The sequence below is a fragment of the Moschus berezovskii genome, chromosome 1 (genome assembly GCF_049115385.1).
Source record: "Moschus berezovskii isolate FMDL1 chromosome 1, NW_MosBer_1.0, whole genome shotgun sequence".
Lineage (NCBI taxonomy): Eukaryota > Metazoa > Chordata > Mammalia > Artiodactyla > Moschidae > Moschus > Moschus berezovskii.
The window spans coordinates 159,089,352-159,109,892 of NC_142460.1; the positions used below are offsets into that span (position 1 = coordinate 159,089,352).

The 20,541-nt window shown below is 51.0% G+C and overlaps 1 protein-coding gene across 1 annotated transcript in view; it reads left to right on the plus strand.

Moving 5' to 3' along the window:
• Positions 1-20,541, plus strand: part of RAB6B (RAB6B, member RAS oncogene family) — a 55,512-nt gene that overhangs the window by 22,174 nt on the left and 12,797 nt on the right. Inside the window, exon 2 of the mRNA XM_055413463.2 lies at positions 6,360-6,418. Coding sequence (XP_055269438.1) covers positions 6,360-6,418 — 59 coding nt within the window. The remainder of the gene's footprint in view (positions 1-6,359; positions 6,419-20,541) is intronic.

The window sequence follows — 20,541 nt, forward strand, 5'->3', positions numbered from 1 at the left end:
CCTGCAGTGAGATGGGGAGTGGGGTCATGGGAGGCTGGGGGAGTAAGTGGCCTCATGGGTGAGGTCCAGGTGAGTGCTGCTGGCTGTAGCTTTGATAGCATTGACTTAACGGACGTTGGTCAGCAAATTGATACTCTGCTTTTTAATACAATGTTTAGGCTTGTCATAGCTTTCCTTTCAAGGATCAAGTGTCTTAATTTCATGGCTGCAGTCACCATCTGCAGTGATTTTGGAGCCCACGAAAATAAAATCTGTCACTGCTTCCATTTTATCCCCTTCTATTTGACGTGAATTGATGGGACCGGATGCCATGATCTTAGTTTTTGACTGTTGAGTTTCAAACCAGCTTTTTCACTCTCCTCTTTCACCCTTATCAAGAGGCCCTTTAGTTCCTCTTCACTTTCTGCCATTAGAGTGGTATATCATCTGCATATCTGAGGTTGTTGATATTTCTCCTGTCAACCACTCCAAAATTTAGTGACTCAAGAAAATGAGGCTATATTCTTTGCTCAGGAATCTGTAGTTTGGGCAGGTCCTAGCAGGGAAAGGGTGTCTCTGTCCCACTTTAATGGCTCCAAGGCTGGACTCGCGTCATCTGAAGGCTCCCCCACCCACAGGTATGCTGGCTGGGAGTCTCCATTTCTTGCCATATGGGTGTCCTGTGTGGTCCTCCTGTGTGTAGGCTGCCTTCGGCGTCCTCTCAGCATGGCGACTGGGTTGCAGGGCTGGCTTCCAAAGCGTGAGGGAGCTGGAGCTCTCCAGACAGAAGCTGAGCTGCCTTTTCTAACCTTGCCTTTGGAGTCACAAACAGTGCCGTTTCTGCCATAGTCATAGGCCCGAAAATTCCCCCCCCCCCCCCCGAGTGACAGTGGTGCTCTGTAAGGAGAGCACGTGGGCTGGGGCGTATTTTGTGAGCCATCATGGACATTATGATCTGCCACACCTTTCCCACCACCTCTCTGTGTAAGACCCTTCGGAAGCTCCTGCCATCCCTGGGAGGGAATTGTGCTCTGCGGTGTGGCCACAGGCCGGGCCATCTAGCCCTGTCCCACTGGGCTTGCTTCTGATTTGCGTTTAGGTCAGCCCAGTGCCCATACAGAGCTTCCTTGAACAGTGTTTGTTATCTGTCCCTCACACACCTGGTTTGGCCCCATTTCCCCTGAGACCAGGGTTGGGTGTGGACCTCGAAGGCCCCAGTGTGACCCCACGGCCCCTGGCCAGGCTGCCGCCCCTCCTCCCCGTAATTAGCTTGTTGCGCCCCCGTCCCTCACCTCACACAAGCCTCCTGTCTCCCTGCCTCAGTGCTCACACTGTTCCCTTTGCCTGAAATACCTGTTCTCCTCCAAACCCCCACTTTCCCGTTGGGCTGCTCCCCACCACTTGTGGCCTTCCTGACTACCAGGCCGCACCCCCCACCCCAGAACCCTTGCCCCAGACCTCCTGCTCTGCTGCTGGGCAGACCTTTCCATAAACCAGCGCAACGCAACGTCCTGCACGAGGCAAGGTCCTAGGCGTCATACCTGGGTTTATACGTCAGCTCCACTGCTTCCCAGCCACGTGACCTTGGAGAGAAGAACCACCTTATTGGATCCCGATGAGGATTAATGAGGAAAACTACGAATTTCTTGTCTGGCGCTGAGTAGAAGCTCAGTAGGAACGCTTCCATTCCTTCTTTCTGGAGCCTTCTAGTGAGTGCTCAGGATGAATTTTCTCACCCTCATTTGGGTGAAAGAGGGGAAATGCATCTCCCTGCTTAATCCTGTGGGCTTCAACCGCCAGAAGATTACGAGAATATTGCTGAGCTGTGAGCAGAGAGGAAAAAGCTCAGTAATGATATGCTTGCTTATTTTTAATAAACTCCTGCCAGAAGAGCTGAATCTTTGCTCCTGAAAAGAGTTCTGCGTTGCTGTGGTGGTATCTGAGATCTGTCTGTAGGGCAGTGGGACAGTGTGACCTTGAGAACAGAGCTGTGTGGGCAGGATGGCCCTCCCATAGGATGCAGGGGGCCGCAGAAGGATGGTGGGGGCTTCAGGGGAGGGCCTCCTCCCCCCCTACCAGGCTAGTCTGAGCTGCTTGAATGCACAGCCCCTCTTGGGCCTCCCCTTGGCCGCAGCCCAGTGGCAGTGTCCAGTCAGGTGATGGCTCCAGCTGTCCCGCTGTTCTTTGTGGTGAGCCTGAGAGTGACTCAGTAAGTGGGCTCTCCTTTCCCAGGTTCCAGCACCTTCCACTTGGGGCAGTTGTTGAAGGTGGGGTGTGGGGTCAGGAAGAGGCCTCTGCCTTGCAGGGGGAGAGGAATGTGGACGTGGGGGCCCCTTGACCCGCCCCACTTCTCAACATGACACAGGGCAGCAGTGGGCGAGGGGCTCCTTGGTAAAGCTCTGTCTCAGGGCCTTGGGGCCAAAGTGTGGAGGCTCCTTTCCCGCTGCCAGTGCCAGATAGCATTGCCCAGGGCTCTACTCTGAGGGGTGGTCAGTCCTCTTCAGGCTGGTGAGCCCCGCCCTGGAGCCCCGGGGCCATGGGTCAGGGTGGAGGCCCGGCAGTCAGTCTTAGCCAAATGGGGGCCGGGGCAGGACACACTAACCACGGCCACACCGGCCACACTTGCCTGCAATGAAGGGTGCAGATCAAGGGCCAAGGCGAGGAGGAGGCCTCCAAGTAGGGAGGCCAAGTTGACAGGTTCAGACAGAGTCTGAGCCTCACTGGCCCAGCAACCATGGAAAGAGTATGGGTGCTCTTGGGGAAGCTCTGAGGCGGGGAAGAGGAGGGCTTCTGTTCTGAGAAATGAAAAAACCTGACCTGGAAGAATAGGAAGAAATCATTCCCTTTTGCATCAAATCCATAATGAGGCTGTCATTCAGGACTCAGTTTTGGGTGTTGCACCCCAGGTGTCTTAACCCATCCATCCTTGATTTTCTAAGCCTTCCTTTTGCCTGAATTCCTAGTTTCTGGCCTTCTAGGTTGGGTCAAGCACTGCCCGAGTAGGGGGAAACCCTGCCTTCTGCCCATCCCAAGAAAAAGTTTCCTTGGTTTCAGTTCAGTTCAGTTGCTCAGTCATGTCTGACTCTTTGTGACCCCATGAATCACAGCACGCCAGGCCTCCCTGTCCATCACCAACTCCCGGAGTTCACTCAAACTCATGTCCATCGAGTTGGTGATGCCATCCAGCCATCTCATTCTCTGTTGTCCCCTTCTCCTCCTGCACCCAATCCCTCCCAGCATCAGAGTCTTTTCCAGTGAGTCAACTCTTCGCAAGAGGTGGCCAAAGTATTGGAGTTTCAGCTTTAGCATCAGTCATTCCAATGAACACCCAGGACTGATCTCCTTTAGAATGGACTGGTTGAATCTCCTTGCCATCCAAGGGACTCTCAAGAGTCTTCTCCAGCACCACAGTTCAAAAGCATTAATTCTTTGGCTATCAGCTTTCTTCACAGTCCAACTCTCACATCCATACATGACCACGGGAAAAACCATAGCCTTGACTAGACGGACGCTGGTTGGCAACGTAATGCCTCTGCTTTTTAATATGCTATCTAGGTTGGTCATAGCTTTCCTTCCAAGGAGTAAGCATCTTTTAATTTCATGGCTGCAATCAGCATCCGCAGTGATTTTGGAGCCCAAAAAATAGAGACTAAGCTATTCCTGGAGCTCCATGACATCTACAGCGGTGGCAATGATGACCTGGCAGAATCCTGTAACCCAGCATGACCCAGAGATGCTGAGGGGCGTGAGGCATAGGAACTCAGTCCCCGGTCTGACTGCCTCATCCTGGCCCCACTCAGCTCTGGCCCTGGGCAAGGAGCTGTCAGCTTGTTTCCTCTTGTATAAAATGGAGGTGCATAAGTACCCGACTCAGAGTTGAGGACTAACCAGGGTAGTCTTAGGGGCTTACTGTTGCTGCAAGCACAGAATTCCTACAGGCTTTAGGCAGGTAGGTGTCCCGTCTCCCCTCTTTGTTGCTGCCGTGTAAATCTGCACCTGGCACAGCCCCTGCGGTGTGTCTGACACAACCTCCATAAATACATGGTTCAAGCGTCGTCTTTTATTGGGTCTGTGAGAAAGCTGAGAAAATACTGACACTGGCCAGGACCCCATACCTAAAAGGTTGCCCTGTGTGATCCCCAAAACACTACTTGTTTCTTGGGCATTTTCTCCTCCTGCCTAGCTGTTACCCTGCAAGCCACCAGGGAGCCACTGGTCGTGGCTGGTGCCCTGAGAAGGGACTTGGCAGAGAAGCCTTGCAGAGATTTCTGCTCTCTCAGCTCCTCCACGAGCTTCCTGTTCCCTCAGTGGCTTTTAGGGGTTCTGCTGTCTCTCTTTCCTGTCCTAGGGTGGAGCCTGTTGGAGAAAAGGACCGTGTCCCTTCCCCAAGATGTAGGCTGCTGTGTGTCACCGCAGACGGGAGCTCCCAGCGGGCCGTGCAGTGCCTCTTTAACTGAGGCAGCAGGAACTTGCCATTGCTTTTGGAAGAGGAGGTTCCATGCGCTCCCTGATTTCGTCCTCTTCCTGCTGGCTTGGGGTTGCTCCACTTCTCACTCTGGGCTCCCCTCAGCAGTTAACAGCCATGCTTTTCTGTGGCCTCAGAGTCAATCCTCCCAGCGTGGGAAGCCCCCATTTCTCATTTTCATGTGAATTTAAGCAGAAATTTAAAGCAATTGGAAAGCACTTTACAGATTTAATTTGTACTGGATGCTCAAAGGGCAGTTTCCGGGTAAACTTAGCCAGGAGATCCTGGGTCTATTACTGCTCACCCCAGAGATGTTCGGAAGAGAAATGGTGCTATTCTGACAGCAGCAGATATACTGCAGTTCAGTCCTGGCACTGCCTGAGCTAAGCTGGTATCAAACTGCTCAGGTTTAGTTCCCCACTAGACTGACACCCGCCTCAGACACCAGCTGTGAGCAAGGTCCCTAGGGTCCTGCACTTCTGACCAACTGACTACAAGTCTGGGGGTTCCCACGGCCCTCCTCAGGTTTCATAATTCACCAGAACAACTCACAGAACTCAGGAAAGCACTCTTACTTACAATTATAGTTTTACCACAAAAGATACGAATCAGGAACAGCCCAGTGAAGAGACCTAAGGGGTGGAGTCTGGGCAAGCCTGGAACCAAGCTGCATGCCTTCTCCCTGTGGAAGACGACTGTCCTTTCCTTACAAATGCTGGCTGTCAGGAGAGGGCTGCCCTTGTCTGCTGCACTGCTGAGGCTTCCAAACTGGAAAGGGACCTTTCCCAGGGGAGCCCCGTTGGGTTGCCCTGCTCTGTCTAACCAGGGACCAGCCACCCTGCCAGGTTTGGCCTGTGGACATCCCATCCGAGAACTGGGGAGAGGCAGAATGGAGAACTCTTGGGCACTGGATCTTTTGCTCCGCCTGCCAGAGTTACCTGTCTCTCACAGCCCAAAGCAGAAGGGACTCTGAGCCAAGCTCAGCCGGTCCAGTCTACCTCTGAGCCTCCCAGGGTCATAGCAGAGGCTTGGTGGGATGGTGCAGTATTCCATGCGGGGCCTGACCCAACAAATGTTCCTTTATCGCCCTTCCTCCCCACCCAGATGCTCAGAGATGCTGCTACTGCATTTCTGCCACTGCCAGGCCTCAGGGGACCTGCACAGGGTGAGGTCAGAAGCCAAATCCTGCAGTTTGGGACGTCAGAAGTATTTACAGGATTCCCCAGAGACTTCCTTTTCCCCTTAGTCCTACCAGTAGTTCTCAGTTGGAGATGTTACTGCCCTTAGGGGGATTTGCAAATGTGCACGGGAGTCCTCGCTTGTCACAATGACTGGGGATCCCACTGGCACTTACCCAGCAGGGTCCAGGGATGTAAATATCCAGTGAGGAGCTGGGCAGTCAGGTACACGTTTTGAAGAATAGTCCTGCCCATGAGAGACACTGGGGAATGATCCATTTACTTCCCCTGCCCTCTGGTTCCTTGGAGAGTCACCTTCCTCATCAGGCCCCAGGCTAAAATAAAAGAGAATGCCTCTATCGCAGCCTTGACCAAGGGCAAGGTGTTATTTCCAGGTGAATGTAGGCCTGTGACAGAAGCATTCGGTAATGCACACTTTCTCTGGTTGTTCTTATACGGCTCTTATGGGTCAAGGAAGACCTGGATTTGTGTGGTAAAAGTTCACAGGGCAGGGGAGGCCTCCTCCTTGGTACCTGGCAGGAAGTCCTCTGCAGCCCGCCCAGTGTGGACTTGGATACCTCACCCCAGTGTCCCGCTCTGGGGTCCCACCTCTCTGTTTCTGCGTCTCCTCTTTCCCTCTGGGCTTTCTGATTTCATTATCTGTTTTTATTGCATGAAATGTGTTTAGAGGAGCCTGGCCCGGATCACAGCTGAACCCCTCTCTTCTTGTTTTACAGTCGGGAAGACATCTCTGATCACACGGTTCATGTACGACAGCTTCGACAACACGTATCAGGTGAGTTCCTGGGTCCCTGCCCCTCACCCTCATGGTGTTTGTAGGCTTGACGGCTGCCTGGATACCATGCCAGCCACCCTCCCAGGACTGCTGATGCTGGAGGACAGCAGGGTGTGCATGGGGCCCAGGGCATCTATGTTGCCTTGGAGGAGCCTCCCATTTGCATCCTGGTCCCAGCCCAGTAAAGACCCTGAGCTCTTCTGAAGCTCCAAACCTCTAAGAAAACGTTTCCAGGAGAGAAAGGACACCTTTCAATCTGTGTTCTTCTGCCCCCATGGCAGGTCTAAATCATTACAGTGTTTGGATTCTTGGGAGTCATCATATGGAGGTGAATGGACAAGATTCTAAATGAGGGTCGTGAAAGAGCAGTGGGAGAATGCGCTTCTCTAGCGTGGCTGTTGGCTGGACCTTTGTGTGTGTGTGCACACACACACGTGGTTGCTGGGGCCCTTCCTTCCCTGGAGAGACTAGTGTGATGGGCCTACACTGCTCTACTTGGGCAGGAGGCTAGGTGGAGTGACCTGAGTGCTTCTGGCTCTCAAGGGAGATCTGGAGTCAAACAGAAATGGCTCCAGGAACTGAAGGCTGAGCTCTTGAAGGTCAGTAACATTTCACTTTTCTGGCACCATGGATGAGTGGCGAGGTTTGTCAAATGAAATGAATTTCCCCTGCAACTATAGCTGTTATCATGAGGCACCAAACTTAATCATTTCAACTGTTTTTAAGAAAAAATGTATTGTTTTCTTCCTTAAGACAGACAAATAGTGCATTTTTCTAAGCCATTTTTCTGTGAGCTAGTAGTTCTAAGGGATGTTAATAGGTGTTGTTTGAGGAAAAAAGGCAAGAGACTGAGGATCACTGGTGAACAGAATTCTACTGCAGGACTTCTCAGGGCCTTTACCATATCAGTGTATGGTTTTGATCTGCTGAAAGATGTAGTGTGCAGAATCTCCCAGATGTATTTGGTCATGGAATCCTTTTGTCATTGAGTCCTCAAAGGATAAATATTTATAGAACACCCTGAGGACTGTTGTGCTAAGAGGTGTCCCCACCTTCCTGGACTTACAGAACATGCAGAACACAGCTCACTGCCAATTATAGTGCTGTGTCTACGCTTTAGTCTGTCTGTCTCGCTCTGGACCAGTCAGCATCCTTGCCTAAAATACAGCCCCTTTCTCTGCCTCCCTCTTATCCCTTCTTTTCTTCTGCTGTCATTTGAAATACCAGATAACTAGTAGACTTGGTAAGAATTGACTAAAGGGTAAGGACATTGGGTCCCGAGTGACGTACACAACCTTGGACGTCAGTTCTGGGATGCCTGTCTCAGCCACACTTTGTCTCGTTCGGGACAGGCCGTGCTCTGTACCAGGGTGGGCTTGCCAGAGGCCTCTCTTCCCTGCTAGGGGAGTCCTCCTGCATCACTTTACATCTGAATCACAGCTCTAACTTCAGTTCTTAAGTCTGACTTGGTGTTCACTTGTGTGTGTGTGTGTGTGTGTGTATGTGTATGAATGATCTCACAGACATTATTTTGATTATTTGATCTTTCAAATGTTATAATACTTACAATACTTGTTGATGCCCCATTGATAACAGTGGCACTCCTGGCTGGTTGGTATTCTTGGCAGCGATGGGCAGCAGAGGAGGCCTCAAGGTCTTTGCAGTGGTCCTCAGGAGCCTCAGTGGTCCTTCGTTGTGGATCAAAGCCTCAACGTCTCCCCATGTTGTTTGAGTCCCTCAAAACCCCAGCCCACCTCTGGCTTCCGTGTCATCGCCCCTGGCCCACTGCCTGTCCTGTGTCCTGTGGCCCAGCTCTGCTTGCTGCTCCCCCGTCAGTGACACTCTGAGGCCTCTACGCCTTGGCTCATGGCGTCAGCTTTGCTAGAATGCCCTTCCTGCTCCCCTTCTCTGCTGTGAGATGTTCCTGAGTCACCAAGGCTCAAGCGCATGTCTGCCTGTGGTTGGGCCATGCCCATGCTCTGTGCCTGTGGTTGGGCCGTGCCATGCTCTGTGCCCTGTGGTTGGGCTGTGCCATGCTCTGTGCCCCATAGTTGGGCTGTCCCCATGCTCTGTGCCCCGTGGTTGGGCTGTCCCCATGCTCTGTGCCCCGTGGTTGGGCTATGCCATGCTCTGTGCCCCGTGGTTGGGTTGTGCCATGCTCTGTGCCCCATAGTTGGGCTGTCCCCATGCTCTGTGCCCCGTGGTTGGGCTGTGCCATGCTCTGTGCCCCGTGGTTGGGTTGTGCCATGCTCTGTGCCCCATAGTTGGGCTGTCCCCATGCTCTGTGCCCCATGGTTGGGCTGTGCCATGCTCTGTGCCCCGTGGTTGGGTTGTGCCATGCTCTGTGCCCCATAGTTGGGCTGTCCCCATGCTCTGTGCCCCGTGGTTGGGCTATGCCATGCTCTGTGCCCCGTGGTTGGGCTGTCCCCATGCTCTGTGCCCCATGGTTGGGCTGTCCCCATGCTCTGTGCCCCGTGGTTGGGCTGTCCCCATGCTCTGTGCCCCGTGGTTGGGCTCTCCCCATGCTCTGTGCCCCGTGGTTGGGCTGTGCCATGCTCTGTGCCCCATAGTTGGGCTGTCCCCATGCTCTGTGCCCTGTGGTTGGGCCGTGCCATGCTCTGTGCCCCGTGGTTGGGCCGTGCCATGCTCTGTGCCCCGTGGTTGGGTTGTGCCGTGCTCTGTGCCCCATAGTTGGGCTGTCCCCATGCTCTGTGCCCCGTGGTTGGGCTATGCCATGCTCTGTGCCCCGTGGTTGGGCTATGCCATGCTCTGTGCCCCGTGGTTGGGCTGTCCCCATGCTCTGTGCCCCGTGGTTGGGCTGTCCCCATGCTCTGTGCCCCGTGGTTGGGCTCTCCCCATGCTCTGTGCCCCGTGGTTGGGCTGTGCCATGCTCTGTGCCCCATAGTTGGGCTGTCCCCATGCTCTGTGCCCTGTGGTTGGGCCGTGCCATGCTCTGCGCTCCGTGGTTGGGCCGTGCCATGCTCTGTGCCCCGTGGTTGGGCTGTCCCCATGCTCTGTGCCCCGTGGTTGGGCTGTCCCCATGCTCTGTGCCCTGTGGTTGGGCCGTGCCATGCTCTGCGCTCCGTGGTTGGGCCGTGCCATGCTCTGTGCCCCGTGGTTGGGCTGTGCCATGCTCTGTGCCCCATAGTTGGGCTGTCCCCATGCTCTGTGCCCCTCTGCAGCTCCCTCTCCCGGCTCTACAGGAACACCTCCTGCTTTGGCTGCTGGATGGGCTCTCGGCTTGGCTGAGGCCAGGACCTTTCAGATTCAATGCTGCATTCATGGGCCCTCACAGGGCCTGCCCACAGCTGGTGTCAGGTGCCTCTTCATACCACAGTGGCTTCAGGAAGGACTGACTGCCTTGATTTTTAGACCCCATCAGACTAAGTTTCCATCGTGGCCCAGTGTCAATATCCAATGTCGTGGAAACAAGCAATGAAAGCCCAGGTGCCCTCCCCACCACAGGCTTTTCTGACTTCTTATTTTTTGACTGCAGGTGGAATTTCTTTCCCAGTATCTTCTAAAATGGTAATTAGACTGGGAGGCTGGGGCTCCAATTCCGTGCGTACACAGGCCCATTTTAATAAATTCTCTGGAGATGGAGAGAGGGAAATGTTAGTTTTTCTTAACATGATGACAGAGACACTTGGGAAGTAGACACCAACCACGAGGGCTCTGGGGATGTTCCCAGTTGGTCCCTGAACGGTGATCACTCCCCAGCACTGCCCACTCATACCTTATGTATCAGCCCTGTAGCCCAGCAGCGCCCTCCCGCCTCGCCTTGATTGGCTGAGGTGCCCAGACAGTTGTCAGGACTGACTCCCTCACTCCCATCTTTGCTGTGTGTCTCTGGCTCTGTCTCCTGTCCCCCCTGTGCACGTACTCTGACAACACGTGTTTGCCACGTGCTTACTCTGTGTTGGCCACAGAATCTGGCTGTGCCCTGAGCCAGGGCATGGAGGGTAGAGGGTGTTCAACCTCATCCTGTGTGACAGCGAGTCCCCCTGCCCCCGGCCATGTCTGGGGCTGAACTTGCCTGAGGCCCCAGGGAGCTGGAGTGAGGACTCGGGCATGCAAAGCGGGGTTCCCCACCAGACCTGTCTGGGATCCTGCTGATGAGGCTGTGACGGCCCTAGAAGCTCAGTGGGGTTTGGGCTCATGGGATAGAGTGGAAAGCTACTGGGCTTCCTGAAGGCTGGCTCTGATGGGAATCAAAGAAGCCAGAGTTTGTAGGAGACGGGCCTGGGGACCTGGGCCAGGGCAGGATGGCAGTTGCAGCCGGGCCCACAGACTTGGGGCAGCTCTGCGAGTGGAAGGGCAGGGAGGGGCATCACTCACCAGTCATGCAGGGCTGAGAGAGGGGGCCAGGGCCAAGCCTGGGCTGGACACACAGAACCGTGCGAGGGGTGAGCAGCAGAGTAGGCCTGTGGGGTGCAGAGGAGGGAGAGGCTTGAGTGGGCCCTGGGTTTCTGTCCAGACACCTCGGAAGAGTTTCAGTACCATCAACACAAAGGAAAACGAAAAGTCGAGTGGGAAGTAATGGTGGAACAGCCAAGTGAAGATGTTTGAAAATGGCTGCTATGTGAGTGGGCCCAGGAAGGGCTGGCAGGATCTGGATCCCTGAAGCCTTGGGAGCTGATGAGTTTCCTGGGTCAGATTGTAGACAGCAGGTGGAGGGCCAGGAGGAAAGGCCTTTCTCCATAGAATCCGAGAGGCCACGTGTGCTTAGGTGGTGTTCAGGTAACCACCCGGCACCTGAGGAGACAGGGGAGGGTCTTCACCCCTGTCATGGTGGGCAGAGTGGGGTCACACCCTGCGAAGAACTGAGTCACACACTGAGTCAGCACATCCTCTGATATTAACTCCTTCTTTTCCTCCAAAACAATGCTGCCTTCAGAGGCCTGGGTTGAAATCCCACCTCTGTCACTTAGCTAAGAGTCTGGGCTATCATCTCAGTTTCTTAGTGTTGCGTTTTTTAATCCAGAAATTATTTGGATGGCATTTAACCCCTACATCACCTAGACCAGTGGCCTCAAACTTCAGCAGTAGGAATGTGGTCAATATGTATTTAAAACATAGCTCATGGACGCCTTAAAGCCTAGGTGATGGGAAATTTTAGATCAGAAATACTGTTGATACAAATGTGCATTGCCATACTCTGCAGAGAGCAATACTAAACAACAGCTCCACTGCAGATTAAGTTGATGATGATGATGAAGTTAACAATGACTTGCTCACAAAGTGTGGGAAAACGTGGCCCTCCTATCCATGCCTGCATGTGCGTGTGTGCAGAGCTCTGGCACTCTGCCGGGTGCTGCCCGGTCCCCAGACTTCTGGCAGAACACTGATCTCTGCCTTTGGCCAACTCTAGCAACATGATGCTAGAGTTGGCCAAAGGAGCCTGGTAGGCTGCAGTCCATTGGGTTGCTAGGAGCCGGACATGGCTGAGCTACTTCACTTTCACTTTCACGCATTGGAGAAGGAAATGGCAACCCACTCCAGTGTTCTTGCCTGGAGAATCCCAGGGATGGGGGAGCCTGGTGGGCTGCCGTCTATGGGGTTGCACAGAGTCAGACACAACTGAAGCGACTTAGTAGCAGCAGCAGCAACATGATGATTTTATCATATTAATACAGTTAAGAGTTCCATGTTTCACAAATACTAGGTTCTGTGGTCAAAATGTGAGGCAACACTCTTATATGGTGAAATACCCCTAAATGCCAGGCAGCTTGGCAAGATGACCCTGCCCTCAGACACCCACTGGAGAAGCACCAGTCACCCAGGTGCTCCATTTGGACATTTACCTAGGACTGGTCTGAGGGCAGATTGACTGTGACATCTTTTCTTTCCCTCCCTCCTCTCCTCTGGCTTCTCTTCCACTCTTTTGTCAAGCATATTAAAATTAGGTATGTGGTCAGCCTCTAGTACAGAAGGCTGACTAACCTGGCTTAAATAAGGGAGGGTTTCGGTTTTTCAGGTGCAAGAAGTCACAGTAGGCCTTGAGATGGGCCAGCTGTGCAGTGATACCATCAGGCATATCCCAGGCCCCTGGGTTCTATTCTGCCTTCTTGTTCTGTGGGTTCGTATCTTCATGCAGCTTGGCTGTTGCTGCTTCAGACATCACCTCTGCATTCAAGGCAGGAAAAAAAAGGATAGCAAGAACTTCCCTAGAGTCCCATCCTCCTCCAGCAGACTACAGCTTGTGTCTTATTGGCCAGAACTGAGTCACCTGATCGCCATTACCCTCTAGCGAGGTTGGGAAAGCAGAGTTTTTCGTTGACAGTTTCCAGGCCTACAAGGGAGTAGGAGGTTGCCAATTGGTATTCGGGGAGTCCAATAGCACCTGCTAGTGTTCATAAGTGAAGTGGCCCCATCACACAACTCTGGCCCAGGTTTTAGTAATCCTTCCTAATTTACTTTGTGGGTTACTTGTAGATGTACTTAAAAGTCCTCCCCCAAGAACCTCTTTCTCCCTGAGAGCCGAGGAGAGGGGTTGTGCATTTGTGAGCCTGTGGGAGAGCTCTCAGGGAGCTTCAGGCCACACATCCCTTGGCATCTGTGTAGCTTTTGAAAGAACTGACTAATTTTGATGAAACTTAACCCCTTATTTGGGCTTCCCAGGTGGCACTAGTGGTAAAGAACCTGCCTGCCAATGCAGGAGACATAAGTGACACGGGTTCGATCCCTGGGTCAGGAAGATACCTGGAGGAGGGCATGGCAACCCACTCCAGTACTCTTGCCTGGAGAATCCCATGGACAGAGGAGCCTGGTGGGCTACAGTCCATGGGGTTGCAAAGAGTCGGACATGACTGAATCAACTTGCATGCACGCATACAACCCCTTGTTTAAAGTTGGAAAGTATATTATTGTTGGTTGATGTTTTAGAGCACAGTCAGGAAATGAAAGAGCAATCAATACATATTTATATTGGTTGGTGACTAGCACAAGCCAGTTCCCATCGGGAGGAAAGTGGCCATGGGGATTGTGTAACCTTTGAGGCTAAAGTGTCAGAAAGAATCCAGGTACCTGCCCTGTGGCCTTCCAGCCAACTGCCCCTCCCCCAAGGTAGTTGGTTGAGCTGCTGGCCAGGCCAGACCCTGCCCAGCATGTTTCCCAGAAGCTGCTGTCTCCCTCCCCCACCACACCCACTTGCTGGTCTGAATCCCTAAGTTTCACCAGCTTCATTTGCATGCTCATTTGCATGACTTTACCCTGATACTCTCCTCTGAGGGTTGGTGGTGCAGGGCATAAACAGCAGCTTCATTGTCAAGGGCCTGCCATGCCCAGCTGCTTTCTGCCACTTGCCAAGATGCTTCCCCAGCCACGGGCCAAGGCCTGGCCAAGGCTGAAAGAAGACACGCATACATTCCTTTTCATGATTTCTTTTCCTGAGAAGAGAATCTCGAGTCAGCTTATGCAAATTACCATGCAAATTTCTACCACAGAGTTTATTACTGTGTCTTGTTAGAAAGTGGATGCAAAATTACATTTCATAATAAATGCACATAGCAAAAATGATTTCAACAAGTGCCTCAGGAAACATCTCTTTCCTTGGGCATGTGCTGGGCCAATGGGAGCTTTTGTGCAGAGGGAGGCGTATAATGTGCCATCATTCTTCACTGGGTGTCTGAGCCCCTGTTAACACTAGTTAACATACCTGCAGAAGAAGATAAACGTGGATGCAGCTATGAAATCCGTCTTGTTAAAGTCCCTCCTTTTTTGTGTAAGATGAAGTGCCTGCTATTTTTCATAAGCAGTACAGTTGGCAATATTAAAGGAATAAATAGGCACTGCTAGGTTTGGGGTGATATAACCACAGCAGGATGCAGTCTGGCTTCCTTGGAAGGGCATCAGGCAGTAGAGGAGGCTCACCCAGCACAGCCAAGGAGAGGAAGGGAGGGAAGGGTCGTGGGAGTCATGGAGAGTTCCCAGAGGCAGGCCTGGTGCTCTTGTTTTCTTGATATCCTCTTTACATCTTTGTGGAATAGTTTCCAGCAAGAATAAGTCACTGCCTGCTTCATAAGAGGAGACAGAATACAGAGAATGAATGCTCTGGTTCCTTTGGAACTCATTCTCTGAAGGCTAGCCTTTCCTGAAGCTCTGTGAAAACTCATTTACTGGGATGTGAATAGCAATTATAAGAACCAAGGTTCCTAGGACCAAGAGTTTGGGAAACATCAGATTACATGAAACTGTTCCTGATTCTTCCGTGCAGGACTTCTCAGAGCCTTTACTATGTCAGTGTGCTTTATGGATCCCCACTGTGGGCTGGAACATGAAACGTTTCCTAGAAACACTTGATCACAGTTCACTTTCATCCTTGTAGATGGCCTCTCTCATGAGGCTATATTCCACAAAACCAGCCTGAGAAACGTTATTGGAGGGTCTCCTGTAGGTTGAGTGGGTGGGTTTCTTCTATGGCTTTTTTTGGAAATCCTACCATCAGTTGGTCAGTCCTCATTTTGTTTGTACAGAGTACCTTCACATAGTCTAACTCACTTGATCCAAGAGTCCTTGAAGGAAGTTATGACTGTCCCCATTTTAGAGATGGGAAGCTGAGGGTCAAAGAGGCTGTCATTATTTCAGGACGAGCCCATTAAGGCACCGGCAGAGGCCCCTGAAAACAGACCAAGGACCCATTTGGATGAGGCACTCGGCTAGCTGCATGCCAGATCCTCCAGGGCTGGCCGTGCTCTGCCCCAGGAGGCTTTGACAGAGCGTCTAGGTTTGTTGTCAGAAATCTGTCCTCCTCCCCCATGGAGGCTCCTGGTCACCTCAGTCCCTTGGCCTCTGGCATCACCAGGGCCGTGTGCATATCACTGACCTGCGCTTTACCTTCAAAGCAGAAATGACTTCCTCCCCATCTCACCTCACTCTCGTGCCTCACAATCTGTTTATATCTTCTTCTTTCCACCTGCAGATACATAGTTGCGCGCACACCTGTGTGTCTCCACTCATACGTCTACTCACACACATCCATACACATGTTCCCATCAGTCCACACATGCTGTGTGACCTCTACTGAACTTTGGAGGGAGTCGGAGGTTGTGGCACGTAACAGGAAATCAGCAAGGTTTCTGGGGCCCTTTGTAGGAGGATGTGGCCTGCCTGTGGTGGTGGTTTAGTCGCTAAGTCATGTCTGACTCTTGCGACCCCATGAACTGTGGCCTGCCAGGCTCTTCTGTTCATGGGATTCTCCAGGCAAGAATACTGGAGTGGGTTGCCATTTCCCTCTCCAGGGGATCTTCCCGACCTAGGAATCGAACCTGGGTCTCCTGGATTGCAGGCAGATTCTTTACCGAATGAGCTATGAGGGAAGCCCATGGCCTGCCTGGGTAGCTAGTTCTTTTTGTCTGGTGGTCTCATATTATCCTTTCAAACAATTCCTGTTGATCTGTTTTCAAATTTACTGACTGATCTGTCATTTGCTGTCTACTGTTAAGCATTTTAAAACTTCAGATATTGTATTTTTTGTTCTAAATTTGTATTTGCTTCTTTATAATTTCTCTTTCTCTGCTGAGATTTTAAAATCTGGGCTTTCATTATGAGCATATTTTTCTTTATATGCTTGAGCATAATTATATTAGCTATCTAAAAATGCTTGCTGCTTTCAGCATCTGGGTCACGTCACGGTTGGTCTCCATTTTCTTTTTTTTAATTGAATATGGCTTTCACTTTATAGTAGTTTTGAGTTGTATACTGCACATTGTGATTAAGACTATGGATTCTGTTTGTTCCTTTGAAATAATATTCATTGAACCCAGATTTTCAATTCTCTTCCCTGTGGTAGGCAGCAATTTAAAGTTCTGTTCAGCTTTGTTTGCCTATCTGTTTGGTTTTCAGTCTTACACTGCTTATGGTCTCTTTGGGCCCGGGATTTGAGTGGTATTTTCATGCAGAATTTGGGGTGCCCTGTCTGTCGCTTTCTCATCTCCAGGATTTTCCACATTTTCTGGCTGCTGTGATAGTTTTATGACCTGTTCTTTCATTTTTAACCAACAAGACTATGGGTTTCTTGCCAAGTGTTAGCCCCCACCCCTCAACTCCAGCCGGGACTGCCTTCGGGTGAATAGACAATCATAAAAACAGGCTCACCCAGAGCCATTCTCTTAAGTTTTTGACTCGCCTCTAGATTCTACCTGTTTGTAAGTGCCTTCAGGTAGTTGTTACATTTTGCTCAGAGTTTATCACTGTAGTCTGCAGGAGGGTTGGTCTGATAGGAATTCTGCCATTGCCAAAATCAGAACCCCTCTTCCCTCTGTCTGGGGTTTCCTCCCCACGCCTCCAATCCACCACTTCTGCCTCCTCCTGCATGCATGCCTGCTCAGGCGCTTAAGTTGTGCCAACTCCATGGACTGTAGCCTGCCAGGCTTCTCTGTCCATGGGATTCTCCAGGCAAGAATACTGGAGGGGGTTGCCATGCCCTCCTCCAGGGGATCTTGCCCACCCAGGGACTGAATCTGCGTCTCTCATGTCTCCTGCATTGGCAGGTGGGTTCTTTAGCACTAGTGCTACGTGGGAAGCCCCCTCCTCTGAGTGCCCCTCAATTACAATAGCCCTTCCCATCTGTCTAATCTGTGTTCTGATTAGTTCTGTGTGCTCATCTTAGCTTCTCCGCAAGTTTGGAAATTCAAGGCTGAATCCTGAACTCTAAATAGGCGTTAACCATGTGGAAGAGCATTCCGGGAGAGTGAACAGCTCCTTATACACAAGGCCTAGAGTCTATTTTGGTCTGCGAATCACACATAGTAAGCGCTCAAGAGTGACAAGTGAATGAGTATTACTTACTTACTTACACCATGTGCCAGAAAGGAGCTGCCCAGGGAAGACCATTCCTGCCTTCTCCCTGTAGATCTGGCCTGTCTGGGAGTGATGGGCTAGAGCTGGCAATAGTGTAGGGCCAGCTGCTTGTGCCTTGTGTCTGGAAAAATAAATGATTCTGAGGAGCTAGAAAATTTCTGGAAATCAAAGCCATCTTAAAAGTTCTTGTTTCTGTTCTGCCCTTAGCTGACTTTTCTTGTTGTTGAAATGCAAATGAACTTCCTCTTAGGTGGACTCTGCCAGGCTATGGCCAATGACCACAGATTTTGACAGTAAGGAGCCAGACAGAATGTGACTCCCACATACACACTCAATGATTGCTTCAGAAATGAAGGGACTTCAGGAAGCAGAGGGAATACAGCTCAAGTGTCAGGAGGAGGGGCTTTGCGGTCAGGGAAACCTGGGCCCTGACCCTGCCTCTGCCACCCCACTCAAGCCTGGGTGAGCCTTGGTTTCTTCATCCATGATTAGTCCCTTCTTCTGCTGGCATGGGCATCTCCTTGTCTCTCACCTTGGGCAGGGAGTCTGCCCTCCTTCTGGGTATCATAGCCTTCTCAGACCAATTATAGCAGGAGCTCAGAGTCTGCACAGCTGTTTGCAAACTTTATTCCTCAAATGAGTTATCCAAGGGCTTGTCTGGAATTCTGATTCCCAGACTGACATCCTAGAGATTATGATTCTGTCTGTCTGGGCTGGACCCAGCAACCTGCATATTTAATAAACTTCTGATGTGATTCGGAAGCAAGTGGTCCATGGACTACATGTTGAGAATTACCAAATCACTGGCCAGTGGGAGAAACTGACCAACATGAGATCTTTCCAGTTTAGTAGAGAAACTGTTAGAAGAGGGGCCCTGAGGCCAACTTGAGGGCTTGGAAAATGACTTGCAAAGGAGTGGATCTTGATCTCTGAATAAGTTTTAACCTTGTGAAAGAGCATTAGAAAAGGCAGGAAACAGCATTAGCAAATGCACAGAAACATAAAGTGATATGTGTGCAAGAGTCCTGACCACAATCTTATTGCTAAAGTGTAAAGTACAAGCTGGGCAAGGGGGGAAATGAGATCAAAGAGGGGAAGCTAGGAGCAGGCCCTATGCAGGCCACGCTCAAGCGTTCATATGGTTTCCTGGAGGCAATAGGGAGTCATATGGTAAGATTTATGTTTTAGGAAGATAACGCTGGTGCTGCGTGAAAGATTAATTATCCAGGAGAGGGACTTCCCTGGTGGTCCAGTGGTTAGGAATCTGCCTGCCAATGCAGGGGACATGGGTTTGATCCCTGGTCTGGGAAGATTGCACATGCTGCAGAACAGCTAAACCCGTGCACCACAGCTACTTTAGAGACCACAGGCTGCAACTACTGAAGCCTGTGCCCCTAGAGCCTGTGCTCTGCAACAAGAGAAGATGCCACAATGAGAAGCCCTCACACTGCAACTGGAGTGTAGCCCCTGCTCACCACAGCTAGCAAAAGCCTGCATGTGGCCATGAAGACCCAGAATAGCCAAAAATAAATAATTAATTAAAAAAATTATCCAGGGGACAACCTGGGGGCAGAGAGATGAGTCAGGAAGCTGTTGCAGCTCTTCAGGTAAAAGAGGTTGGGGGACTGAACTGGGGCAGTGATGGTGGGAATGGCGAGAAACGGGCAGTTGAAAGCGCTCTGGAGGCAAAGTGTCAGCTCAGTGATCCTCTGCTGTGAGGGAGCGGACTGTGAGGATGTGAGAACAAGGGAAGAACTCAGGAGGGCTTCCGGAGGCTTGTGCACCTACAGAGGTGGAGGTGCCTTTCATGGAGATGGGGAAAGTAGAAGAAGTAAGCCAGGAGGGGAGAGTGGGCTCTTTATGGGACACTGTTTAGTGAGGGGTCTAGAGGATGCGTGGATGGATATGTTCAGTAAGTGATTGTCTACCTGGATCTGGGGCTCAGGACAGAGGTGAGGCCTGGGATGTAGGCTGGGATGTAAATGAGGTACCCGACACAAAACAGTGGGGAATGCCAATGTTTTAAGAACAGAGAAATGAAGAGGATCCTGTAAGAGGCCAGTGAGGAACAGCAGTTAGAGAGGCAGGGAGAGCCAGAAATGAGTCATGTCATGAAAGCCAAGGAAGCCAGAGTGTCAAGGAAGAGGACTGTTTCACTGGGTCAAGTTCATCTATTACTAGTAGAGTCTGGCCTATAGAGAGTCCTTACAATTTGGAGATGAACGGCCATGGTGACCACAGCCAGAGCAGCCTCAGTGGGCAGACAGGCAGGAACCAGACCACCTTGACTGAGCAATGGGTGGGAGGAGAAGAGGTGGGGACAGCTGGACTGGGGCCCTTTCCCAGGAAGCATACCAATGGAGTGAGGTGAGAGATTGGCAGAGAGCTAGACAGCCGCTTAGTGACAGGGACCGATTTTTTTTTTAAAGATGCAAGAATTTTAAGAATGTTTCTTGGATGAAAGGAAAGAGTGAGTAGAGAATGAAAGGTTGAAGACAGAGAAAAGATGCTTGACGGCTGAGAGGGTCAGAGCCAAGAGAACCCAGGCAGAGGCTTGCTTTGATAGAAGGAGCAAACGCTCAGCACCTGGAGGGATGGGAATACAGGTGGACACACACAGACAACTTTGCAAATACCTTTGAATCCTGACTCTCCCATTTCCAGCTGTTGATGCTGGCAAGGAATTTAACATCTCAGATGCAGTTAACCCTTGAATAACATGAGTTTGAACTGGGCTGGTGCACTTTTATGCAATTTTTTTCAGTATTAAATACTACAGAATTTCACCATCTGCTGTTGGTTGAACAGAGCAATCGAAGTACATATACAAAGGGCCAACTATGAGTTATGTGGAAATCTAACCCCCACGTTGTTAAGGGATCAGCTTTACTCAGTTTTCTTAGCAGAAATGTACAAATCCTAAAGAATATAACTCATAACAAGTTAACATAAGTTAATTAATACATATAAAGCACTTAGGACAATGCCTGGCACATGATAAGCACTCAGATGTTTAGTCATTGTAACAACAGTAATTATTATTATTATATTATAGGGGAAAAGCAAGGAATGAAGTGGTTTGTACCTAATATAAAGTAAGATTTGAGGCCATCTTCTGAGAGTAAGACTCACTGGAGATGAAATGGGGCAAAGCAGGGGGAAGGATGTTATGAATTATTGCTAATATGGATAGAAGTAGGAGGTGGTCAAGGACAAGTCACATGTGTTTATATTTATCCACTGTTGCTGCTACTGCTAAGTCACGTCAGTTGTGTCCGACTCTGTGCCACCCCATAGATGGCAGCCCAATAGGCTCCTCTGTC